The sequence below is a fragment of the Podarcis cretensis genome (genome assembly GCF_951804945.1).
Source record: "Podarcis cretensis genome assembly, chromosome: 14".
NCBI lineage: Eukaryota > Metazoa > Chordata > Lepidosauria > Squamata > Lacertidae > Podarcis > Podarcis cretensis.
The window spans coordinates 49032911-49059479 of NC_137183.1; the positions used below are offsets into that span (position 1 = coordinate 49032911).

The following is a 26569-nucleotide window of genomic DNA, read 5'->3' on the forward strand; positions in this document are numbered from 1 at the left end:
CAGGTATATAGGGCTGAGACCGTTTAGAGCTTTCAAGGTCAGCACCAACACTCAGAATTGCACTCAGAAATGTACTGGGAGCCAGTGTAGGTCTTTCAGGACCGGTGTTATATGGTCTCGGCGGCCACTCCCAGTCACCAGTCTAGCTGCCGCATTCTGGATTAGTTGTAGTTTCCGGGTCACCTTCAAAGGTAGAGCGCATTGCAGTAGTCCAAGTGGGAGATAACCAGAGCATGCACCACTCTGGCAAGACAGTCCACAGGCAGGTAGGGTCTCAGCCTGCGTACCAGATGGAGCTGATAAACAGCTGCCCCGGACACAGAATTGCCCTGTGCCTCCATGGACAGCTGTGAGTCCAAAATGACTCCCAGGCTGCACACCTGGTTCTTTAGGGACACAATGGCTCTGCCCTGCTTCCACAGTCAGAGGCAGAAATGCTTCTGAATACCAGTTGTTGGAAACTGCCGGAGGGGAGAGGGCTCCTGTGCTCGGATCTTGCCTGCAGGCTTCTGCTTGGCCACTTTGAGAACAGGAGGCTGGCCTAGATGAGCCACTGGCCTGATCCTGCTCTTCTTATATTCAGCTTTCCATTTGCAATATGAGGATAACACATTAGCCTGCAGGATGTTTGCCAGGATGAAGTAGATTAAAAAATGGAACACCTGAAATGTGCTACAAGTAGGGCTTTTTAAAAAATTGCTTCCAGCCTGGGTTGCTTTGGACAAGGGCAGCTGGAGGTTCTTCTGCAACTCTGGCTCCATACCCTATTCTCTGTCTAAGCCTCTCACTCCAATCTGCATGATTCAACTCCCTCTTCCAAGAGAAGGACGATCCATAAATCTGGCGGCAGCTATCAAGACGCCACCCGGGTGTGTGTGCACTTGTTGGTCAATATCTGACAGGTTGCAAAAGGGATGTCAGAAAGGAACGAGCTCGCTTTGCTGGAGGAGGAGATAGACTGCAAAATCCTGAGCAAGTTCAAAGGGGTAATGCAGAATTATTTTTCTGGAAATTAGGTTAGAGACTGACAACAAGCAGCTGGACAGGATCCTGGGCTCTGGTCAAGACAGTGCTCTGTCCACGCTGCCAGCGATTTTTTGAAAACGTTCCGATTTTGAGCAAAGCCAGTCCAGAATGCTTTGATGGCTGATGCCAACCATCACTGCCACTCGGGTACAGATGACTCCACTACTGGCAGCTGAATCTTATTTAACAGAAGAACAGAATAATAGCCTGTTGGATCAGGCTAATGGGCCATTCAGTCCAGCATCCTGTTCGCAGACTGGCCAACCAGATGCCTGTGGCAGGATCTGAGCACAAGAGCAGTTTGCAGGGGAGAGAGAGAGAGATAAAACTTTATTCTCATTAGCCAATGGCCACAGCAACAGTAAAACATTACAGTATACGCAGAAAAGGAAATTTGATATAAAAGCACAATTTAAAGTCCTGAATCGGCCGTCAATTAGTCCTTATTCTGATTGCCCCTGCTATGAACCTAGCAACCTTTGCTGTTATCTGCTCATTTTGATCTGATAGAAGAAAGGACACTGTGGCAGTGGTTGAGCGCCCTGGGATGGTTAGTACGAGTGAGGTGATGATCTCGTTCCTCAGGTCTTTGCAGAGAGTGCAAGACAGGAGGACGTGTGCTGCTGTTTCGGTGCTACCATCTCCACAGGGGCAAAGACGTTTCTCAGGCGGGATGAATCGACCCTCAAGTACTGCAGATGGCAAAACACCCAGTCTTGCAAGTGTAAAAGCACGTCTGTATTTTGGGATAATAAGTTTGTGCAGCTATGGGGCCAGAGAATCAAAATGGAGAGGTGGAAACTGAACATTTGTTGTTGTTTAGTCGTGTATGACACTTCGTGACCCCATGGACCAGAGCACGCCAGGCACTCCTGCCTTCCACTGCCTCCCACAGTTTGGTCAAACTCATGCTGGTAGCTTCAAGAACACTGTCCAACCATCTCGTCCTCTGTCGTCCCCTTCTCCTTGTGCCCTCCATCTTTCCCAACATCAGGGTCTTTTCCAGGGAGTCTTCTCTTCTCATGAGGTGGCCAAAGTATTGGAGCCTCAGCTTCAGGATCTGTCTTTCCAGTGAGCACTCAGGGCTGATTTCCTTCAGAATGGATAGGTTTGATCTTCTTGCAGCCCATGGGACTCTCAAGAGTCTCCTCCAGCACCATAATTCAAAGGAATCAGCCTTCTGGAAACTGAACATACCAAGGGTAGCATTTCCTTATACTGGCCAGGTTGTTCTGATGCTCAATTTCTTTTAGACGAAGACCAATTAGACTGTTTTCTTTAGTGGGGCCCATAGTGAGTAGGTGTTGTGGGGATAGGCCACAAGAGTGAAGTTTTTGATAGATGGTTTTAAGCCAGGCACTTTTATGGGAGTCTTGAAGTACTAGGGATAGTAAACCAGGGGGAGACCACAAGAACAACTCTCCCCTCCAGTGGCAGAGCACAACCATTGTGGCTAGTCATTGATAGTGTTATCCTCCAAGAATTTCCCCAGTCTTCCTTTAAGCCGTCCTGGTTGGTGGCCACCTCTGCCTCCTGTGGAAGGGAGTTCCACAGTTCAACGATGCACTGCATGAAAAAGTACTGTATTTTTTGCTCTATAAGACTCACTTTTTCCCTCCTAAAAAGTAAGGGGAAATGTGTGTGCATCTTATGGAGCGAATGCAGGCTGCGCAGCTATCCCAGAAGCCAGAACAGCAAGAGGGATTGCTGCTTTCACTGCGCAGCGATCCCTCTTGCTGTTCTGGCTTCTGAGATTCAGAATATTTTTTTTCTTGTTTTCCTCCTCCAAAAACTAGGTGCGTCTTGTGGTCTGGTGCGTCTTATAGAGCGAAAAATAGGTACTTTTTTGTACCTGTCCCGAATCTTCCAGCATTCAGCTTCATTTATTTTGGGAGCGAGGGAGAAAAGGTTTTTTCCCCCTCTGCTTTCTCTGTGCTGTGCATTATTTTAAAAAACTTTTGTTTCAACACCGGTCCTCCACTGCAGGCAGCAGGCTAGTTAAGGAGGTGAATGGCAGGCCATGGATCACGCAAACACACACAACTCAGATCTCCTGGCTATTTCCCTCTGCTGGAGAGTCACTCAGAACAGCCAGGGGGCTCCCACCTGAGAGTGGGGGAGAAATTTGGTTCAGTTCACACCAAAAGGGAAACCTATCAAATCGACAGTTTCCGAAACAATATGCAAAGTGAAACCCAGCTTTCCTTCAAAATTTGCACGTGTCTGAATTTTGCAATCGAGTTCTCTGGCCAATGTTAATACAATTACAGAGGTTTGGAGGAAGATCGTGAGTGGAAACAGCATATGAAAACGCACTATATTGCCGAAAATTGCCTACAATCATATGGACATTAGTAAAAAGCTATGTGCAAAAAATGTAGGAAAATTTCAAACTAAAATGCTGGTGAATTTCCATGAGGATTATTTTGTTTTTCAAATAACGAAAGTTGCAAATTTCTGCAGAAATGCAAAGAAATGAATTTAAGATTGGAAAAGGAGGAAACAGGAAGAAACTCGGCTGCTGAAGAGTTGCTAGAAGGCCCTTCTATTCCCCTCAAAAGGCTTTGATTCCCAGAGTTCCCTGGGAAGAGGGATTGATTGTGTTAGACACTCTGGGAATTGTTGTTCTGTGAGGGGAGTTACGGTGCAACTCTCTGCACCTTTACCAAACTACAGCTCCCAGAATTCTTTTGGGGGAGTTGCAGCTGCTTAAAGTGGTACCAAAGTGTTTTAAATGTCAGGTATAAATGTGTCCTCAGTCAATATGCCCTAAAGCAGCCTTTCTCAACCTGTGGGTCCCCAGATGTTGTTGAACTACAACTCCCATCAGCCCTAGCTAGCAAGGCCAGAGCTCAGGGTTGATGGAAGTTGTAGTCCAACAACATCTGGGGACCCACAGGTTGAGAACCGCTGCCCTAAAGGGACACAGCTACCCCTTCCCTCACTCTCCCCCCCTCTGGGCCCGATCCGTACACCCACCCAGAGGGAGAGCGCATGGCAAGTGGAAGGAGCACCTCCATCCCCCTCGCTCAGAGAGAGCAGGCGAGGAAGACACAACAGCAAGGAACAAGACCAGCTGTTGACCCCTTGCAGAAGTGGGGGGTCCTTGACGGATACCCAGTGATGCTTCTTGCTGGTGCCTGCCCTCTCTGAGGTAGCGCAAGGGCCCCAAACCATCCAGGCGCCCTTGTTTCATGCTCTGTCTGATCTCGTTTCAGTCAGGGCAAGGAAACAACACAAATGGATCTACAAGCTGTTCCCTCTCCCCGCCAGAGCTTGCCCTGCCCCACGCCCTCTCCTGCAGCAACTTGGGAGGCATCAAACAAGTCGTCCGGGGCCCTCCCTTCTCTCTCCTCACGAGTCTTCACCCTCACACACAACAGCCTTTTCCAAGTCAGATCACGCCAGCATTAGGTCACCCAGAAATATGAATGCTGTGCTGTTTTCCCGGGCCGGCAAAAACCACAAAAGCTTTGTTCTGTTGTTTTTCCTCATACGTTCCAGCAGTTCCTAATTCCTTAGACATCTGTCCCTGGCCAATTGCCTAAACGGCCTCGGCCCATGTATACCTGAAGGAGTGTCTCGACCCCTACTGTTCAGCCCGGACACTGAGGTCCAGCTCCAAGGGCATTCTGGCAGTTCCCTCCCTGCGAGAAGCGAAGTACAGGGAACCAGGCAGAGGGCCTTCTCGGTGGTGGCACCCGCCCTGTGGAACGCCCTCCCACCAGATGTCAAGGAAATAAACAACTATCTGACTTTTAGAAGACATCTGAAGGCAGCCCTGTTTAGGGAAGTTTTTAATGTTTGATGTTTTATTGTGTTTTTAATGTTCTGTCGGAAGCCACCCAGAGTGGCTGGGGAGGCCCAGCCAGATGGGCGGGGTATAAGTAATAAATAATAATAATAATAATAATAATAATAATAATAATAGAATTGTAGGGTTAGAAAGGACCACGAGGGTCATCTAGTCCAACCCCTGCAATGCAGGAATCTTTCACACGACATGGGGCTCAAACTCACCACCCTGAGATCTCATGCTCTACCGACTGACCGCCCTTTAATTTGTCACTGCTGCTGCCTTTTGGGGAAGTCTTGTCCAAACCATTAGAGTCGCCAATTTTCAGGGTTTAAACCAGGCTTCCTCAACCTCGGCCCTCCAGATGTTTTGAGACTACAATTCCCATCATCCCTGACCACTGGTCCTGCTAGCTAGGGATCATGGGAGTTGTAGGCCAAAAACATCTGGAGGGCAAAGGTTGAGGAAGCCTGGTTAAAAACATTCTTCAGGGGCTGCAGAAAAAAAGAGCACTCCTGGATCAGATCAAGGGCTTGTCTGATAGTCCAGAATCCAGATTCCTGTAGTGGCCAACCTGATGTTGATAGACAGGCTGCAAGCAACATATCGAGGCCCCATTCACGCCATACGTTTAAACTACAACGCCACTTTAAACAGCCGTGGCTTCCCCCAAAGCATTATGGGAGCTTTAGTTCGTTGAGGGTGCCGGGAGTTGTTTGCAGGCCCCTATTCCCCTCCCAGAACTATAATTCCCAAAATTCCCTGCAGAGAGGGATCAACTGCGCTCTGGGAATTGTAGTTCTGTTAGGGGAAAGAACAACGACTCTTTAAATCAAAACAAAATCAGCAATGAACTAAAAACAGATGGAAACACAGGCCAGCTTTCTAAATGTATGCATAGGCTTGTCTAAAGAAAAATGTTTTAGTAGGCGCCGAAAAGAGCACAGCGGAGGCGGCTGCCTGGTGTCAAGAGTCAGGGAGTTCCAGAGTTTAGCTACACTAAATGGTCGATGAGGAACGAGTATTATGGGGCACTTGTAACAGGGCCAGTTCCACCCATCAAAGCAGCCATGTGGGTATATTTGGGGCAAGGCGATCTCGCAGGTAAACCTGTCCCTAGTTGTTAAGGACTTTCTATTCTGATAGCAACCCTTTGAACGTGGCCTGGTAGCAAATCGGTAACGAGTGCAAATCTCGGAGCCTCCTTCGAAACACACAAGCGCTTGGGCCACCCCAGTGGTCTGTTGCTTACGGAGCTCAGTTCCTGTTCTCGGTTCACACACCTGGACCACATCAGAGGCAGCGGGACGGGGTGAGACTTTACATTCTTTGCAGGATTACGGCTGCTCTGGCATAACCCAAGCGCAGAAAGCACCTCGCCCCTTCTTGGCATGGCAATGCCCCGGGGCTGAGGCCCAGAAGGCTGACAAGGGGGTGACCTACTTTAGCCTCTTGCCTTGGGATGCTGGGAACAGTTCTGACATTTAAAGGCACCACCAGTTCCATCACGGGGGGGAAAGCGACAGAACAAGGAGTCCTGCAGCCTTCAACAGCAGCTGCAGAGGAGCCTTGTTGTTTAAGTCAGGGAGCAACCTGACTTTTACCGGGGAACCGAACCAAGCCTGATCCCATAAGCTGCTGCAGTCCGAGAGGTACACAACCCTGCAGTTCTCCTTTCCGCCAGAGCTCTGCGGTGGCGCCAGAGTCTAGCGCCGCTCCAGCCCAGGGTTCAAGAGCCGCTGTGAGCCTGTCACCAAGTGGCCAGAGGAGGCAGCTGCAGGGAGGCCGGCGAGAAAGCCTCTGCATTGGCCAAAGTAAGTCATGTGACCCTCTCCAACACCCTATTAAAGCATGCTTGCCAGTCTTGCATATAGTTTCCTGTGTGAGAGAGCCATTGCTTCATTTCAGAAAGCAACAGCTGGATTAGACCAAAGGTCCAGGGGTGGGGCAGGAGCCAGGTCCTTTCAGGCAATCCACAGATGAGGCAGGGCAGCAGCCTTCCTCTGTCACTGTTTCTCCCCCCACCCCTGCAAACAGCTGTTATTCAGAGCAAGACTGCCCCTGCACATGGAGGTTCAGCTTCACTGTGGACCAAAAGGGCGCCAAATCAATTGTTGAGCAGAGACTTGTGGAGACAGATTTCCAAGAGCTTCAAGGGACCATGTGGAGACCCTACTGACCACTTTGGTCACCGGGGTTACCATGCCACACTCAGGATCGTTCCTTTTGTTGTTTTTTAGTCGTTTAGTCGTGTCCGACTCTTCGTGACCCCATGGACCAGAGCACGCCAGGCACTCCTGTCTTCCACTGCCTGTCAAACTCATGCTGGTAGCTTTGAGAACACTGTCCAACCATCTCATCCTCTGTCATCCCCTTCTCCTTGTGCCCTCCATCTTCCCCAACATCAGGGTCTTTTCCAGGGAGTCTTCTCTTCTCATGAGGTGGCCAAAGTCTTGGAGCCTCAGCTTCAGGATCTGTCCTTCCAGTGAGCACTCAGGGCTGATTTCCTTCAGAATGGAGAGGTTTGATCTTCTTGCAGTCCATGGGACTCTCAAGCGTCTCCTCCAGCACCGGAATTCAAAAGCATCAATTCTTCGGCAATCAGCCTTCTTTATGGACCAGCTCTCACTTGCATACATCACTACTGGGAAAACCATAGCTTTAACAATACGGACCTTTGTCGGCAAGGTGATGTCTCTGCTTTTTAAGATGCTGTCTAGGTTTGTCATTGCTTTTCTCCCAAGAAGCAGGCGTCTTTTAATTTCGTGACTGCTGTCACCATCTACAGTGATCGTGGAGCCCATGGCTCTGCAGTGTTCATGGATCGTTCCTAAGTATGCCATCTCACCAGACTGCCTCGGCGGGAGAGATGCGAAGCAGAAGTCTCATCTCCCCTGCTTTGTCGAAAGCCCAGCTCCCTCAGGCAGCCCTCCTGGTGTTACTAGACTACAACTCCCATCATCCCAGGCCATGCTAGCTGGGTCTGATGGGAGCTGGAGTCCCTCAATCTCTGGAGGACCAGGGGGTCTCTATTCCCTGAGACACATCCCTCTCACCTTGCCTTTTCCCCCTGCTTGACAAGAGTCGAATTTGGCAAGCTGCAATGGCAGGTGAAAGCAAAGCTTTCATAATTACTTAGAGAGGGCGGAGGATGTTTAAGGTGTTGGCAGCCATCTGCATCCCATTAAAGAAACGATCATCATTCCTCTTCTTGGAATACCAAAACACGGCCCCTCCAGCTTCCTCTCGTATAGTTCGGCAGGGACGGACAGGCAAGGGAGGTTGTTAAGATGGCTTCTCAGCACAACAATAGCCTCGTTTCGAAAATAAATCTAGGGGGAGAAGAAGAAGCAGGCCTGGCCCATTCATAAAAGAAAAACAGCAGCTATAAAAAGCCTTTGAAGTCCGTCTCAACAGCTCCCGGGAGGAGGAACATCATTTGCTTGCGTTCGTCAGTGAAAACCTTACACTTATTTGGGGCTGGCAGCAGAGGCAAGACTTCTAAGGTGGGGCGAGATTTTTCCCCATCCTTTCCAAGAAAGTTATCTTTGAACTGCTCCAAAGGAAGACTTTTAAATCAAAGCACTCAGTGTTCCAATTCCCCGTCTTATCGGGATAATAGTAAAAACTTTCCAGCTCTGCCACTCTATAAGTGAGGCTGAGTGGTGTTGGAAGTGGGCCTGGGAGAGAGACCAGGGTTCACATCCCCACTCAGCCATGAAGCTCACTTGGTTAACCCTTGGGCCAGGCCCTGTCTCCCTCCCCATGACTTCCCTGGGGGTGTCCCCTAGGTCTCAGGTCTGGGCCCTGAAAACTAAGACCCTTCAAATGTCCTTATTTTCCAGGGACAATCCCAGATTTACAGAAGGCGTCCCAGTTTCTGATTTGATCCCAGAACATCCTGCTTTCCCTTAAAGGTAAAGGTAAAGGGACCCCTGACCATTAGGTCCAGTCGTGACCAACTCTGGGGTTGTGGCGCTCATCTCGCTTTATTGGCGTACAGCTTCCGGGTCATGTGGCCAGCATGACTAAGCCGCTTCTGGCGAACCAGAGCAGCACACGGAAACACCATTTACCTTCCCGCCGGAGCAGTACCTATTTATCTACTTGCACTTTTACGTGCTTTTGAATTGCTAGGTTGGCAGGAGCAGGGACCGAGCAAAGGGAGCTCACCCCATCGCGGGGATTCGAACCACCAGCCTTCTGATCGGCAAGTCCTAGGCTCTGTGGTTTAACCCACAGCGCCACCCGCATCCCGCTTTCCCTTAGGATGTCACTCTTTACATCAGATAAATGTTGGAGGGTATGGAGTTATGCGACCCCTGAGCCAAAGAGATAAATAACTATACAACTTTTAGAAGACATTTGAAGGCAGCCCTGTATAGGGAAGATTTTTTTAAAATGTTTAATAGTTTGTTATATATGTTGGAAGCCACCCAGAGTGGCTGGAGCAACCCAGTCAGATGGGCAGGGTATAAATGATTATGATTATGGAACAGGGTGTCTCTATTTTCATCGGAGAAATGTTGGAGGGTATGCTCAGGATCTGGGAAGCTCCCGACATGACCTAACCCTATCGATGGGGCATTTTAAAACTGGAGTCCAACAATATTTGGACAGGCACAGGTCCCCCTCCCCTGCTGTATAGGGATCAGGGTACCCGAAATAACATCTCGTCCCTCTATTAACCCTGACCGTCTCCATGCCTGGAAAAGCCTCTCCCGTTGGCTTGGGTCCATTTCTCCCAGCTGCCTCCTAAACACCCGACCTCTGCAGGTGCTTACCGTCAGCAAAATACCTGGCCTGAATAAATTGCCCCACCTCTTCACACCATCCCGCGTGTCTGCAGACATTCATCTCAATAACTCGCTGTCAACAAAGATTATCCAAATCTCCCGTGAAGGGGGTGAGATGCTCGCTTAATCTCCCGGACCGGACCAGTCACTCCGTGGCTGAATAGGGAGTGACTCAGGGAGCTGTTGCAATGCAATTAAAGAATAGGGACCAGCCTTGGCAAGGCGGCCGCAAGACGGCATGTCCTTTTGGGGAACCGAGAAAGATCCCAGGCAGGGCCAACGAGGGGCGTGGGGATAACAATGGACGGGAGTCTGGAAGTCACACCTAGGTGTGACAGGGGAGCCCAAGATGACAACAGAAGTTTGAATGTGCCTTGCAAGAATCTACAGCAGCAAAGGGATGAAGGTGGATAGTTCAGAGCTTTTTTAAATGTGTTGTTTCACACATTAAACAGGGGCGTGGAAACTCAGGTAAAGGTAAAGGGACCCCTGACCATTAGGTCCAGTCGTGACCGACTCTGGGGTTGCGGCGCTCATCTCGCTTTATTGGCCGAGGGAGCCGGCGTACAGCTTCCGGGTCATGTAGCCAGCATGACCAAGCCGCTTCTGGCGAACCAGAGCAGCGCACGGAAACACCGTTTACCTTCCGTTGGAGCGGTTCCTATTTATCTACTTGCACTTTGACGTGCTTTTGAACTGGTAGGTTGGCAGAAGCAGGGACCAAGCAATGGGAGCTCACCCTGTCGCGGGGATTCAAACAGCGACCTTCTGATCGGCAAGTCCTAGGCTCTGTGGTTTAACCCACAGCGCCACCCGCGTCCCTATGGAAACTCAGGGCTGGGGGCCAAATATGACCCTCGTCGGCCTCTACACTTTGCACTTATATTTCTCCCCAGGCTCCACCTCTCCTCGGTCACTTCCCCTCCAGGCCACACCTCTCACACAAGAGACAATGTGGCTTAATGGTTATAGCAGGCACCCCCAAACTCGGACCTCCAGGTGTTTTGGGACTACAACACCCATCATCCCTAGCTAACAGGACCAGTGGTCAGGGATGATGGGAGTTGTAGTCCCAAAACATCTGGAAGGCCGAGTTTGGGGTGCCTGGGTTAGAGTGTCGGACCAGGACCTGGGAGATCAGGGTTCAAATACCCACCCAGCCATGAAGCTCACTGGGTGACCTTGGGGCGGTCGCCATCTCTTAGCATGACCTGCCTCACAGGGTTGTCGTGAGGATAAAATGAGGAGGAGAACCATGTACGCCACCTTGAGATCCTTGGAAGACAAATGTGGTATATAAATGTAATACAGTGATACCTGGGGTTAAGAACTTAATTCGTTCTGGAGGTCTGTTCTTAACCTGAAACTGTTCTTAATCTGAGGTACCACTTTAGCTAATGGGGCCTCCCGCTTCCGCGCGATTTCTGTTCTCATCCTGAAGCAAAGTTCTAAACCCAAGGTACTATTTCTGTGTTAGCGGAGTCTGTAACCTGAAGCATCTGTAACCCGAGGTACCACTGTAATTAATAAACAAGGATTCATCTGGTCACAACCTTTTACACTGCTTTGCCAATTTGGCCTGGAGCCAAGATTGAGGAATGCAGAAACATAATAAATGGTAGTAATATAATAATAATAATAATAATAATAATAATAATAATAATAATAATAATAATAATAATAATTTTTAAAAAAGCCATTCGGGCTGTTAGCTTAGATATGCAAGCTTTTGGTATGCCCACATTTATTCTGACTCCTGAGCAAGAGCTACACAGAGGTGACAAATGCTATTACCAGACAGGGACGATTCAGACCTTGGGGAACCAACCTGGTTGTTGAGAACCCGGTTCTCCATTCAGATCTTCTCAGTAATCTAATTAGCCTTCCTCTTCCCAATTAAACACTTCCTCCCAGGAAGTACCTTATTAGATGCGGTGTGATCAAGACGCTTAGCCACTTTACAACTAATTAATTAGACCTGCTGTGTCCCTCAGAACCTCTTGCTGTGCCCTTCTTACACCGTAAATTCTTCTCTCCAGTTTGGTCCAAAAAATCCCCACAGTGGCATTTTCTATCTACACCATTAAGCTGGCCGCAAGGAGGTGCTGTCAATCAGCTGTTCATTGACACCTGGAAAGCCCGGCCACCTTCCCCAAGCCCTGCCAACGGCCAGCTGATCGCCAGCGCTTGCAAAGCACAGTGCAATTAGATTTCAAACCGCACAGGTCACCTGACTTCACTGTAATGTCATGTGACTGGCAGGTGAACAGCCCTAACCAGCTTTCAAAGCTGGCCCTTGGGAGTGGGAGGGGAGGTAAGGATCTAAGTCCGCTGGCTGAATCTCATTCCTCCTAGGAAGTGGGATTCAGAGGTAGACTGCCTCTGAGGCTGGAGGTTTGAAAAAGCCATCAAACGCTAGTAGCCATTAATCAACCTCCCCTCCTTGTACCATATTATACAAGATAATAATAAGGTCATTCATTATATATACTTATTCCAAACAGCAATAATTGTCCCCATAACAACATGACTCAGCTGAAGTTTATTGCTTTTAAAATTGGCCTATAAAGAAACATTACGCTCGTTTAATTCCCACTGGTTTTGACATGGAAATTTAAGCGTGCACTTCAACCCTTAACTCAATGGGATGTAAAAGGGCTTAATTTCATCCTGATCGTGCTTCGGATATTTAAGCCTCCACTTGGAGCACAGATCTGTCGCCCAAAGGCTTTTCTGGGAAACAAGCAAGGGTGTGCCGATGTCAAACAGACGGAGGCAGAATAATATTCAGCAAAAGAAAACAGGCCACAGGAAGCTCTGGGTCGGAACAGCAACTTGACCAATAGCGCCTCCTGCTGACGAGAGAGTTGTATGATGCCTGAACCATCATCTGCAATAGGTTGGTCAGATTAGGTCCCAGTGACCCATTGGGGAAGGTCACAGGCAGAGGTCATTTCTGTACCTTGCAATATGGACATCTGGGATCCATGTTTATTTTATTTTTTAGTCTATGTTTCCTAGCCTGCTTTCTAAAAAGGCGCTATTCCAAAAGCAGCGTCCAAACGCACATCAAAACAGTAATCAGTTAAATATACCGTATTTTTCGCTCTATAAGACGCACCAGACCATAAGATGCACCTAGTTTTTGGGGAAGGAAAACAAGAAAAAAATATTCTGAATCTCAGAAACCAGAACAGCAAGAGGGATCGCTGCGCAGCATTCCCTCTTGGTGTTCTGGCTTCTGGGATAGCTGCGCAGCCTGCATTTGCTCCATAAGATGCACACACATTTCCCCTTACTTTTTAGGAGGGAAAATGTAAGTCTTATAAGGCAAAACGTATCCATTCTTAAGGAAACGTATCCATCCTGAAGGAAATCAGCCCTGAGTGCTCACTGGAAGGACAGATCGTGAAGCTGAGGCTCCAATACTTTGGCCACCTCATGAGAAGAGAAGACTCCCTGGAAAAGACCCTGATGTTGGGAAAGATGGAGGGCACCAGGAGAAGGGGACGACACAGGACGAGATGGTGGGACAGTGTTCTCGAAGCTACAAACATGAGTCTGACCAAACTGCGGGAGGCAGTGGAAGATAGGAGTGCCTGGCGTGCTCTGGTCCATGGGGTCACGAAGAGTCAGACACGACTAAACGACTAAACAACAACAACAACATAGAGCAAAAAATACGGTAATTTCAAACCACAGAATCACAGAGTTTGAAGGCCCACAAAGGTCCTCTAGTCCAACCCCTTGCAAAGCAGACATCTTCTGCCCAAAGTTGGCTCTCGAACCCAAAACCCTGAGATTAAGAGTCTCATGCTTTACCGACTGGGCTACCAGGCCATTTAAAAACACAGGAGGCTAATCTCTTTTTTTATCCTAGGGGCCACAATGACCCTCGAACAAACTTGGGGGGGGATCGTAAGCCAGGGGTGCCCCCCACATTCCACACACCCTCCCCCCCCCACTTCCTCAGCAGATCTGTGCAGATTTGCTAAATAGAGGAGGTTATTGCCCCATCCCCAATTTTGCATTGGGTAATTGGCGTCTGCCTTGGGGGCAGGGCAGGGCAGAGAGGTTTAAACATCCCAGAACGGTTGTCTACTTCATTTATTGGTTTCATTTATATTTTTGCCCCCACCCCGCCGTATTTGAGAGGTATTATTTGCTGGCTAACAGCCACTCACTGATATCTTGGTGAAGATGGAAAGCAGGAGAGACAGGGATGAAAGGTATATCCGAATTCTCTCCCCGCCAAAACGCTTCTGGAGGTATTCTGGCATGGTGACAATCTGGTCGGAGGAAGGGAAAGAATCAGACGCCAGTGTTATAATTTGGGGTGGGAGAAATTCCAGCTCTGTTTAGATTTTAACGTGAGCCTAGCCCAATTTTCACTATGCATGCAAATTGAAACACAGCATAATTTGCACTTCTCCGAATTTTGCGCTGCAGTTCTCCAGCCAAATAATGTGTACAAAAAAGTACATCTTAGCGAAAAGTGTGGATAAGAATGCCTATATTAGTGGGGTGGCAGATGCTGGGTAAAGGAATACATTTTTCTTATCTCTGGAAATGTCATTTGATATTAGGCCTAACAAAAAAGCCTCTGGCCTTTTGGCAAACGAAATCTTGAATAATTTTTTCAGCTCCTCATATACCTCGTTCCAAAATTTCCTTAGAATTTTACATCCCCACCATGTGTGATAAAAGGTTCCCACCTCTCTCTTACATCTCCAGCATAAGTTTGACTGCTTTTTGTAAATCTTAGGCGATTTTTCCAGAGTGAGGTACCAGCAGTAAAATCATGTTCTCTTTTTTCGTATAACAGTCTGTGAAATTGATATCCACCTTCCACAACCTTTCCCAATTTTCCAATTGGATTGTATGACCAAAATTGGATTGTATGACCAAAATTGGATTGTATGACCAAAAAGGAATTTGCACTAAAACGCAGATGAATTTTCATGGTGACAAACTTGCAGAAATGTGGAAAACCTGCCTCACCAGGGAGTTGTGCCGTTTATTATCTGACAGTCCCGGGGCAGGTTACGGCAACGTAAAACACAGCATTAGAATCATGTTAAAATAAATTGTGGTGGCTTTTCACCCAGGAGCTTTGGGAGATATTTATTATTATTATTTGAATTGCCAAGTACAGAGAAGGCCGTGAGCCTCAGACGCCTGGGTAGGTTGCACTGAATCGGTATGGGAGAGGTCGTAAAAAGCAGCTGTTGGAGGTGCAGGAAGGCCACACACCAAAGGACAGGACCAAACCTGGTTCCCAACTTACCTCTGAAGAGATGTAGATGGGAACAAACACCCAGGCCAACGCCAGAAGCACAAAGGTGGCCTGGAAAGAGATATAAAAACACTTAAGTGTGGTCCTACACATCGGTGCATATGGGTAAAAGAAAAGGGATTTGTGCTTCAGACATAACCACTAGCTGAAATTTCCAAAGTGGTTCAACCATCCAGTTGTTCCTTTTATCTCTTGACTCCATACTTTAGCATTCCAATCACCTATAATGAGAAGAACATTCTTCTTTGGTGTCATTTCTAGAAGGTGTTGTAAGTCTTCATAGAATTGGTCAATTTCAGTTTCTTCATCACCGGTAGTATAGTAATAGTGAAATGATTATTAAGCTCTAACTGTCTGTAGGTTTTATTTTATTTGCTTTTTATCTTATATTTTGGAAATGTACATCCAGGTGTTTTTTTCCTTTAAATTTTTTTGGGGGCCCCAAGAAAGTTAAGCCCTAAGCTATAGCTTGTTTAGCTTATATGTAAATCCGGCACTACTCACGTTCCATTCGAAGCCGGCCACTGCTATTCCTCCTGCGGCCGCCGTGCCGGCCAATCCAATGAAAAGGCTCGATCCTTCACTGCTGGCAAAGAGCGAGGCACCGATCTGCAGGCCAAAAGCAGCCAATAGTAATATTACCATTATCATTATTAATTTATTTATTTATTTATTATTATTATTATTATTATTATTATTATTATTATTATTTCTAAACCAAACAAACTGCAAAGACCGTAAGCAAATTCCAAAAAATAACAATAAAGCATTAAAATTATTGATTGGAAAGAGTTACAAATCAGGTATTTAAACGTATCTCCCAAAGCAGCAGCAGCTAAAATGAAAACTCGTGTAACTTCTCGATAGGCTTCTGAAACAAAAATGTTTTAAGCAGGTGCCGGAAAGAAAGAGGACAGAGAAGAGTTTGGACTGAGCGTAGGGCCGTCTTTAGCATATGCGCCGCCGGGGTGCAAAGATCTGCCCAGCGCCCCCAAATTTAGTTAATTTTGTGTGCATGGCGGCATTGAGAATGACAAGCGCCACCGCTGGCGCAGCACGTCTTTGGTAAATGAGTGCACAAAGTCGATAGTCCTTTAGTGAAACAGTAGGTATACATTTCGGTAATACCTAGGTACAGTGGTGTCCCGCAAGATGAACGCCTTGCAAGACGGAAAACCCGCTAGACAAAAGGGATTTCCGTTTTGGAGGCGCTTCGCAAAACGAATTTCCCTATGGGCTTGCTTCGCAAGACGAAAATGTCTTGCGAGTTCCTGCGGGTTTTTTCCACTGATCCGCTGATAAGCCGCTTAACAGCTGATCGCTAAAAGCCGCTAATAGCGCTAATCCGCTAAGCTGTCAATGGGCTTGCTTCGCAAGACGAAAAAACCGCTAGACGAAGAGACTCGCGGAACGGATTCTTTTCGTCTTGCGAGGCACCACTGTATATATGTATTTTGTTTTTCTAGCTTGATCAAAATTATTTATTATTTCACAACAAGTAGATAGTTAAGAGCTTAGGCGGCTTCAACGGCAGACGCCTTGCACCCCCCAGAATTTGCACCCCCAAGTAAAGATGGCCCTGACTGAGCAGACACTCAGGTCACCTGGTCCATTCATTTATGTAGTCATACCTCAGGTTACATACACTTCAGGTTACAGACTCCACTAACCCAGAAATAGTACCTCGGGTTAAGAACTTTGCTTCAGGATGAGAACAGCACAGCAGCAGCAGGAGGCCCCATTAGCTAAAGTGGTGCTTCAGGTTAAGAACAGTTTCAGGTTAAGAACAGACCTCCGGAACGATTTAAGTACGTAACCAGAGGTATCACTGTATTTATATACCACTTTTTTCCTCCAAGGATCTCTCAGTTTGTAAAGCATTACACTCTTCATCTTAGGGTTGTGGGTTCGATTCCCACGTTGGGCAAAAGATTCCTGCATTGCAGCCGGTTGGTATGTACAACCCTTGTGGTCCCTTCCAACTCTTCCCGTTGTCATTTAATCCCCCACAACAACCTTGCGAGGTAGGTTAGGCCAAGAGGCAGGGACTGGCCCACGGCTGAGTGGGGATTTTAACTCTGGCCTCTCAGGTCCCAGTCCGACACTCCAACTAACAACTGCATGGTATTGGCATTAGTACTGCAGCAGTTGGCTTGTGAGATGCGGGTGGCGCTGTGGTCTAAACCAGAGCCTAGCACTTGATGATCGGAAGGTCGGCGGTTCGAATCCCCATGACGGAGTGAGCTCCCGTTGCTCAGTCCCAGCAACTGCCAACCTAGCAGTTCAAAAGCACGTCAAAGTGCAAGTAGATAAATAGGTACCGCTCCGGCAGGACGGTAAATGGCGTTTCCGTGCACTGCTCTGGTTCGCCAGAAGCGGCTGTCATGCTGGCTACATGACCTGGAAGCTGTCTGCAGACAAACGCCGGCTCCCTCAGCCTATAGAGTGAGATAAACAGTGCAACCCCCAAGTCGTCCGCGACTGGACCTAACAGTCAGGGGTACCTTTACATTTACCTAGTTGGCTTGTACCCAGCGATAGTCCTACTCTGAATAGACTCACTGAAATTAGTGCACGCGAGTCACTTAGAGCTATTATTTCCAATGGGTCTGTTTTGCACAAAAGTGACTTTCCAAACATGCATCTAGAAATATAAATTAGCATGTGCAAATTTTATGCAGATCTGCATGTTCTTCTGCCCTATTTTGGGGGGTGACGATGATGCTTGCTCTTTTTCCAACATTGCATGTAAGTCACTGCCCTCTGTGAGGCTTGGATGAAACCTTGTGGAGCCCCAAAATCAAACAGGCAGTTGCATCTACTTACCGGCCACCAGACTATGTTCCTCCCAGCCAGGAAGTATCCACTTAAAGTGTTTCTGTTTGCCCTGCAGGAAGACTGGACAAGCAAAGAGACAACTAAGTAGGGGTGAGTGACAATCTGTATCTAGAGCGTGGAAACCGGACAGAGATTTCCTCCTGCCCCACAATATAGCCCCCAAGTACCAGAAAGACCACCTCCTTCCCTATAGAGCAGTGGTTCTCAACCTGTGGGTCCCCAGATGTTGTTGGACTACAACTTCCATCAACCCTGAGCTCTGGTCTTGCTAGCTAGGGATGATGGGAGTTGTAGTTCAACAACATCTGGGGACCCCCAGGTTGAGAAAGGCTGCTATAGAGTCTCCTGGGTCTTTAAATCGGAAGAAGGCGCCCTCTTCATCTTTCCACCACCCTGAGAAGTTGGGTACGGGGTGGCTGAGTACAGGGCCTTCTCTGTGGCAGCCCCTAAATTGTGGAAATCCCTCCCCACAAAGGCATGCCTGGCTCCTTCCCTATATGGTTCGCATCATACTCTGAAGATACGTCTCTTTTCCCTGGTCTTTCACAGTTGGGCTGCGTATTTTTCAGACCCACCCTCTTCTCGTTTTGAACATTGGAAGTAGCCCCACTCCTAGTCGGAACATTGGCCTATCTAACTCTATATTGTTTACACTGACTGGCAGCAGCTCTCCGGGAATTCAGATGGGGGGGTGCATCCCTAGCCCTAGATGCCATGGATTGAAGATGGAACTCTTTCCAAGCTGCAGCTGGTTCCTAAAAAGTTGTGTTTTAAATTGCTGTGACCCACTCTGGGAACTTTGGGTGTAGGGCAGGCAATAAGCAAAATTCTGATACAGAAAGATGATAATTATTCCAGGCAGACATTTTTGAGACAGACACCAAAGGAGGGTGCAAAGCAGAGGTGCAGCCAGCTGAGAGGGGGCTTGGAGGGTCGGATTTAGCCGCCTAGGCCTGGGGTTTGAAACCTCAGCAAAAGATTGTTGGAATCTGTTGCAAACAACACTCAACTAGATGGACCAATGTTCTGCCTCGGTGTAAAAGCATATTCCTATTTAATTTCACCCTTTATTGAAAACCATGAAGACTAGAATCTTACTTTGTTTTTAGAAGCAGAATGGGTAATAATAACCATAATAATATTCCCTCTAATTTCTGGCATTCAGGCGTGAGCACTCAGTCAAAATGGCACCAGTTACGTGCAACAGGGAGTTATCGGCCGGTTCAGCAGAGCATCTAGATTTGCAGAAATGCAAACGAATTCGGGGGGGGGGGGGAGAGAAAACAGCCCAATACGGCTGAGCATGTTCTGTGCCCAGGCAGCAGAATCCAAACTGCATCTTTTAAAAAGCTGGCATCCCCCGAATGCTCAGTCCCATTGGTCAACTGAAGCCGTTGCATAGTCGATCGGGCCCTTAAACCGATTAAAGATTTGCCCACCTTACCCATATCCCCACTGCCAAATTCAAAAGGAAATATGCCACGACGACGATCACATCAGTAACGCTGAAGTGGGGCGAAGGAGTGGGCATTTCAGCCAGAGGAAAGTCTTCTGCGGACATCGCACCTGGAGCCAGGAACAAAGAGACAGAGGCCAGCTGCTTTCAAGAGTCAAGGAATTGATCATTAAACAGCCTGGGGGGAGGCCGTTTGTGATTCGAGAAGCAGTACATGCGTCTTGGCCCTGGGGCAGAGTCTGCCCCCTTTCTCAGCGGATACAAATGAACTGAGGGTTAATCAGAGCTACAGGGGGAGTGGGCCGCTAAATTTGCAAATTTGAATGCTGGCTGGCATTTTTGTTCTGACAAAGTTGCGTGGACGTTGCAAAAAAACCCCAAACCAATGTGCATGGCTCAGGACACGCGCCCCACCTTTCCCCCCATGATTGAGGGGCCCCGGGGCTGCATGACCTGCTCACACTCGGGTGTTTTAGAATCATTCTTCAAAATGCCAAGGTGCGCCCTTCTGAACCATGTGCCCCTGCAGAACTAAAGAAAACATCTCTGATCCCTCCTAAGGCCACAGCCACAGACAAACACTGCCAGGGCAAAACAGTGACGCTTTCTTGGTTATGTTGGGATAATGGGAAACACTGGAGGGGACTGGGGGTCTATGTCACATAAATCCAACATGAAACCAACAGGATTATTCAGCTAAAGGTATTTGACCCATACATGATTGTCCAGGGATGGGTGGATCTTGTCGTTTTCAGTTTCTCATTTTTCCAGTCTTAAGCTCAGTCTTAAGCACATCTGTGACTTCCTCATGTAACTCATCAACGTTCTAGGTCAAATTTCTCCTAGTATGCATTTTGGCGTGCAATTTCCCCCAATTCACACAAAGCAATTTCCCATGATACATAGCACATTTTTGTAGGACACATTCACTAAAATGTGGGTTTTTAAGCATATTTTGGCTGGTGAAGTGCGCTGCAAAAATCAGAGAAGGGCGAATGTTGAAAGATAGCCGTGTTTCAGTTCCTACATCGTTTTTTAGAAAAGGTGGATTTGATGGATTTTGCCTTTAAATGCTAACTGAATCAAGTTTCTTCCCATCCTACCCACCCCCGGCTCCACATGTCCCCGCTTGGCAGAACTTGCACCTTGACATTTTCGTGCAATTCTCCCTTCAAATGTCTGTCCCCTCACAGGCCAGCTTGTCCGCCCTTCCTCCTAAACATTGACACTCTTTTGTTAATGTGTCAGCCTTTTCGCTAGTGGGCATTGTTTAATGAGCAGCTTCCGTTAAAGCCTAACCCAGGAACGCTGCTCCTGAAGCCCGTTCTGCATTCAACGCAGGGGCAGCTGAAGAGATATCAAATTCCAACCTGACACTCTCGAGGTGGAGATTTTGCACGTCAATGTTGCTTATGTGTGAGCTGGTTTAAGGAGGCTTGTTTCTGCAGAGTGCCCAGCTGAATAGCATATTAGGAGGTGTGGGAATGGAAGTTTGCAAGCAAGGCTAAAAAGATTCCAGAAGGGTGAGATGAAGCCAACTGCTACACTTTTACAAGGTGGGAAAAACCTTGCAAAAACGTCAAAGCAAGCTTTTTTGGAGGGGAGAGACTGAAGGAGCGTAGGTAGCTGCCGGCACGCACACACTCATCACCCGTAATATTGTTCCGCTGACAAAAAGAGCACAGCCGCCGAACAAATATTTCCTAAGAAGCTCACACAAAAACAAAGTCATTTATTCTTCTCATTGCAGAAAATAAATACCAGTGCATACTCCATATGCTTTTCCTATAAAAGCACTTCTACAAAAAATGTCACTGAACTGCGTACAACAGTACAACTTTTTTTTTTTCTTTTTTGGCTTGTCAGATGCGAACTTTATACAGTAGCTTTTTTATATATATTAAAAAAAGAGAGAGATAAAAGAATCGTATGTAATTAACCCTTCAAAGCACTTGCAAGCAAGCCGATTCGGGGAGGAAAGGAATGTGAACACGTAGGAGCCGTGACCCTTTTCTCCAAGGTAGAGGGGTGTGTGTGTGTGTGAATTTGTACCCTTAGAGCTCCATCTCCCAGGAACTTCTCCTGTGCGAACCTCATTGAAATGACCATGAGAGGCAGGAGACTGAGCATGTTGTTCCAGCCCACGACTGCCATTTCCGTGTCCTCTGACTCCCACAGGGTGCAAGGCTACAGTTTTCGCTTACAGGCAAACAAGGATAACCTGTTCTATGGGAACAGGCCCTGCGGGTCTCTCACCAGGAGAATCCCACGCCTGGGGAGTCATTGCCCAGGGGGATATGGCTTCTCTTTCAAAACCACGCAGTTGGGCCCCCTGGTCACCCAAACCCTCAAGAGACGCAGGGTGCTCTCCTGCACAGGCCCCCAATGCATTTCAAGGAGGCTCAAGAACTTCTCAAAAAGGACCGTGTCCTTAACCAACGGTGCAGCTAAATGTAACAGACTAGATTTTTGTTCTCCCCCCCCCCCCCCCAATAAAAGTCTTTTTGCAAAAAAGAAGAAAAAAGTTCTGGAAATTTCATCTACTAAATTTAAATCATGGGGAAGGGAAGCAACTAAACAAAGTGGGTTCCATTGAAGGACAAAGTTTAAGCCACGATGCTTCATTGCTCGGTTTTCTGTGTAGATGTCCAGTTTGGCCCCTGAAAATATTTTTCCTCTTCTCCTCCTCCTCCAAGCCTTCCAAGGTACCAGTCAGTCATCCAGGCCTATATTCCTGAAAAGGTACGACATGGACTCCCCGTTGTGGATTCTGCGGATGGCCTCCGAAAGAATCATGCTGATGTCCACAGTCTTAATTTTGGGGCACTGGAGCTTTTGGATCTCATGAGGAATTGTGTTGGTGACCACAACCTGGGAAGAGAGGCAAAGAGAGTGAGGGGGGAGGTTGGAAATTAAGAAGGTGGCAGGAAGAGTCGCAGCCACAAACACCTTGGGATCACTTCTAAACAAAGCTACAAAAGAGAGTGGTACATCTTCCTTGTAGCTTGTTGCTGGCAGTTCAAAAGCACACCAGTGCAAGCAGATAAATGGGTACCACTGCAGCAGGAAGGTAAACAGCATTTCCGTGTGCTCTGGTTTCCGTCACGGTGTTCCGTTGTGCCAGAAGCAGTTTAGTCATGCTGGCCACATGACCCAGAAAGCTGTCTGTGGACAAACGCCGGCTCCCTCGGCCTGAAAGTGAGATGAGCGCAGCAACCCCAGTCACCTTTGACTGGACTTAACTGTCCAGGAGTCCTTTACCTTTACCTTTTTAGTACTGGATTTAAAATTAGAAACAGGAAAGTTTCGCAGCTGATCCTATTTTGCTTCGTGTTGGGAGTCAATCAAATCAAATCAAATCTTTATTATGGTCATAGACCAGCATACGTACAGTCATTTAAAATGATGAGGCTGGAGGAACATTGCCCGGCTGTGAGTGTGAAGGCCGCTCCCTGCAAGGCCCTTTCCACCTGGCCTAGGAGGCAAGGCCCACACTCACCAGCCCCACTGAAGAGGCTCCTCATGAGGAACATCGCCCAGCTAATGTTTTATTGATTTACTGATTTAATATTCAGTAAACCGCTTTGAGATTTTTATTAAACATATAAAGCGGTATAGAAATTTTATATATATATATATAATCTGCAGGACATTTTGGAAAGCTAAAAATTATTAAAACAGGAGGTATATATAAAAGACTATAATAATAGTGTTGGGAGTAAGGAAGGAAGAGGAGGGGCCAGAGAGACCATGTGAGATGCTGAATAGGCTTGGACCAGGGTGACCTGTGTTCAAATCCCCTTCTCAGGCACTGTGACCTCACAGCCGCCACACTCAGCCAGACCTATGTCTTGGGGCTCTTGTAGGACTTCTTAACAGCTTCCTTCTGGCTCCATCTGATCTGAGCAGCCTGCTAGGATCAGGCTCCCTGGCCCATCTAGTCCAGCATCATGTTCCCAGAGTTGCAAACTAGATGCCCGTGGAAAACCCACAAGTGGGATCCAAGCACAAGAGCATCTCTTCCTCCTGTGGCTGGCAGCAGCTGGTATTCAGAAGCATTGCTGCCTCTTGGCTGTGGAGGGAAAGCACAGCAATCCTGGCTACAAGCCACGATACCCCTTCATCCTCCAGGAATTTGCCCTAATGCTTTTTTTAAAAATAAATAAATAAATAAATATTGGAATTTTATTTGCAACATAACATAAACACACACACCCCAATACAGAAACCCACTCTCATTAAGCGTGAACATAACATACAATGAGCATAACATACAACAATACAAACAACCAAATAAAAGACTTCCTTTAACCTGTAGCCGGCCTCCTTATTAACTTCTTATAAGCTGTTTCCTTCATGAATAATTATTAAGATTTTTCTAATTATAGCTTAAATATCCACAAAGTCTCCTGCAGACATTAATCGAAAAACAAGCCCCAGGTATGTATTTTAGGGCAGTTTTGTGAAGTATTCTCTGCATTTCCCCCATGCTTTTTGAAACTCTCGTCTAGTGTGATCCTCTAATTGCCACTGTTAATCTACCCAGTTCAATATACTCTAACAGTTTGTCTTGCCCTTCCTTTTTTGTTGGCACAGGTGTTTTTTTCCAGTTTTTAGCAATTAATGCTCTTAATGCTCTTTTGAAGCCATCCAAGATGGTAGCCGCCACTTCTTCTGCCTGTCGCAGCACGTTCCAAAGGTTAACTAGGCGCTGACCTTCAAGGGCAGGATGCAAGTATCAGAAGTCTGAACAGGGGAGCAGCTGCTGAATCAGCAGCCAGGGCCTAGGCACACACACTTCCAGGCAGGTCTGTGAAGCCACGGATTGTGCTTGCTGCAGAACACCTGAAGGCCCAGCAAGGAACAGCATCATGGCTGGAGGCAGGTTAGGAAATGCTTACAGTGGTGCCCCGCAAGACGAATGCCTCGCAAGACGGAAAACTCGCTAGACGAAAGAGTTTTCCGTTTTGGAGGTGCTTCGCAAAACGAATTTCCTATGGGCTTGCTTTGCAAGACGAAAATGTCTTGCGAGTTCCTGCGGGTTTTTCTCCCCCCCCCCTTTTTCTAAGCCGCTAAGCCGCTTATCCGCTAAGCCGCTAAAAGCCGCTAAACCGCTAATAGCGTTAATCCGTCAATGGGCTTGCTTCGCAAGACGAAAAAACCGCTAGACGAAGAGACTCGCGGAACGGATTCTTTTCGTCTTGCGAGGCCCCACTGTATTTAGACTGTTTCAAAAAACTGGGTTTTTTTAGGTCTCTGGAAAAAAGACTGGTGGCTTTGCTAGACCCCGATGCCATTTATTTCCAGTAGGTTCCCCAACATTTCCATTGTTCTTATCATTACAGTGGTACCTCGGGTTACATACGCTTCAGGTTACAGACTCCACTTACCCAGAAATAGTGCTTCAGGTTAAGAACTTTCCTTCAGGATGAGAACAGAAATCGTGCTCCGGTGGCACAGCAGCAGCAGGAGGCCCCATTAGCTAAAGTGGTGCTTCAGGTTAAGTACAGTTTCAGGTTAAGTACGGACCTCCAGAACAAATTAAGTACTTAACCCGAGGTACCACTGTACTTATTATACAGCCCTTCATCCGTAGACCTCAGGGCAGCTCACAATAATCTGTAGATCTCAGCTGGTTCTATCAGTATGCTTTTATTGGTGGTTTTTAAGTTGCCTTGATGCTCCTTTTTTGCTCTCTGTGTGTAAAGTGGCTTAAAAATGCTATATTCTGCCATTTTCAGAGGGGCACAAAAATGCCCTTCCCGCCTCCAATTCACCACCTCACTTGCGCAAGGCAAATGTCAGCAGTTTTTTCTAAGGCCCACAGCTTTGGAAGCTCCCTGCAAGATCCCATCACACTGTCATTTTGAGCCAAGAGCTGTTGTCTCAAGTGCTTCATCCCACACTAAACGCGAAAGTCCTACACACACTGTTCCCAGGAAAAAAAATACGGGTAGTTTTAGGAGCTTTGTGGCTACAGAATCTAAGTCAGACCCTCTCGATCTACGGCTCATCCAGTTTGCAAAGTTAGCATCCGTAGACACACGCTGCCATTTTGGGAAAAACGAGCCCATTCTGCTTGCTTACCTCGTCAATTGCAGACTCCTCTATCAACCGGGGAGCATCCGAGGAAAGGAGGCCGTGGGTGGCCATGACAAAAATCTTGTAGGCGCCTCTCTCTTTGAGCGTCTCAGCAGCAGCCAGGAAGCTGTCTACATCGTCTATTATGTCGTCCTGGCCAAGAGGATATGAGAAGAGGATTATCAGTGTTGCCTCAACGAGGCCGCCGGAGGGAAGGCCTCTAGAGCCACTTACAGGCCACTACTGATTGCCCCCCTCTTTGCTGAAGAAAGGAGGGAGGAACCATTTTTTAAGGGCCAGATTTCCTTCTGGGCAATATTCTGGGGGCCACATGCCACTGGTGGGTGGGGGCAGAAGGAAGTGGGTGGGGCATTAAATGCAACCTTTTTTTCTGTCCCCTACCCCAGTGGCGAAGCTGCATGCTCCAGCACCAGGGGCGGAGAGCAGGCGGGGGTGTCGTTAGCGTGCGCCCTGTGGGGTGTGGCGCGCGTCCTCGGGGCATGGCGCCCACGGGGGCATGGCGCGTGTCGGAGGGGCAGCCACAAAGGTACCCCCCTCCCCAGTGGTGCCAGGGGCGATGCACTCCCCCCCATACCTCCGCCAGTACCCTACCCTGATGCCCTAAGGGTGAAGCAGGGAGAGAGGGAACACATCACTGATTTATCAGACATCACTCGGTTGCAACAAAAAACAACAACCCTTAAAATGTTTTATGAAAAGACAAAACAATAAGAGTTTACAGCCATGCTTTGAAACATTCAAAAGTTACAGTACAAAAACAGATTAAAATTACTCCGGCTTTCTAAACGTTTGGCCAGGGTTGTCTAAACAAGAAAGATTTTAGCAGGCGCCAACAAAGAGTGCAGAGAAGCTGCCTGTTTGATATCAATAGGCAGGGAGTTCCCAAGTGTAGGTAAAGGTAAAGGTAAAGGTACCCCTGCCCGTACGGGCCAGTCTTGACAGACTCTGGGGTTGTGCGCCCATCTCACTTAAGAGGCCAGGGGCCAGCGCTGTCCGGAGACACTTCCGGGTCACGTGGCCAGCGTGACATCGCTGCTCTGGCAAGCCAGAGCCGCACACGGAAACGCCGTTTACCTTCCCGCTGGTAAGCGGTCCCTATTTATCTACTTGCACCCGGAGGTGCTTTCGAACTGCTAGGTTGGCAGGCGCTGGGACCGAGCAGCGGGAGCGCACCCCGCCGCAGGGATTCGAACCGCCGACCTTTCAATCGGCAAGCCCTAGGCGCTGAGGCTTTAACCCACAGCGCCACCTGCGTCCCA

General features: G+C 47.8%; 2 protein-coding genes and 2 long non-coding RNA genes across 9 annotated transcripts in view; 1 reads left to right on the plus strand and 3 right to left on the minus strand.

Moving 5' to 3' along the window:
• The window catches only part of SLC5A10 (solute carrier family 5 member 10), a 102877-nt gene extending 82909 nt beyond the window's left edge, over positions 1-19968 (minus strand). Inside the window, exons 1-5 of the mRNA XM_079953817.1 lie at positions 19197-19968; positions 17741-17812; positions 15419-15523; positions 14906-14965; positions 13803-13907 (exon numbers count right to left, since the gene is read on the minus strand). Of these exons, the coding sequence (XP_079809943.1) occupies positions 13803-13907; positions 14906-14965; positions 15419-15523; positions 17741-17812; positions 19197-19313 (459 nt within the window). The 5' untranslated portion in view covers positions 19314-19968. The remainder of the gene's footprint in view (positions 1-13802; positions 13908-14905; positions 14966-15418; positions 15524-17740; positions 17813-19196) is intronic.
• Positions 7944-10710, plus strand: LOC307203362. Its single transcript, XR_013833191.1, has 3 exons — positions 7944-8328; positions 9322-10089; positions 10454-10710. It is a non-coding gene; the product is annotated as an uncharacterized lncRNA (long non-coding RNA).
• A 952-nt stretch (positions 19969-20920) lies between the features above and the next one.
• PRPSAP2 (phosphoribosyl pyrophosphate synthetase associated protein 2) overlaps positions 20921-26569 on the minus strand; it is a 32899-nt gene continuing 27250 nt past the window's right edge. For all 6 annotated transcript variants that reach the window (XM_079953964.1, XM_079953962.1, XM_079953959.1 and 3 more), the window contains exons 11-12: positions 25296-25442; positions 20921-22079 (exon numbers count right to left, since the gene is read on the minus strand). In XM_079953964.1, coding sequence (XP_079810090.1) covers positions 21921-22079; positions 25296-25442 — 306 coding nt within the window. In that variant the 3' untranslated portion in view covers positions 20921-21920. The remainder of the gene's footprint in view (positions 22080-25295; positions 25443-26569) is intronic.
• On the minus strand, positions 23733-25289 carry LOC307203361. Its single transcript, XR_013833190.1, has 3 exons — positions 24780-25289; positions 24424-24559; positions 23733-24104 (listed from the first exon to the last, which is right to left on the minus strand). It is a non-coding gene; the product is annotated as an uncharacterized lncRNA (long non-coding RNA).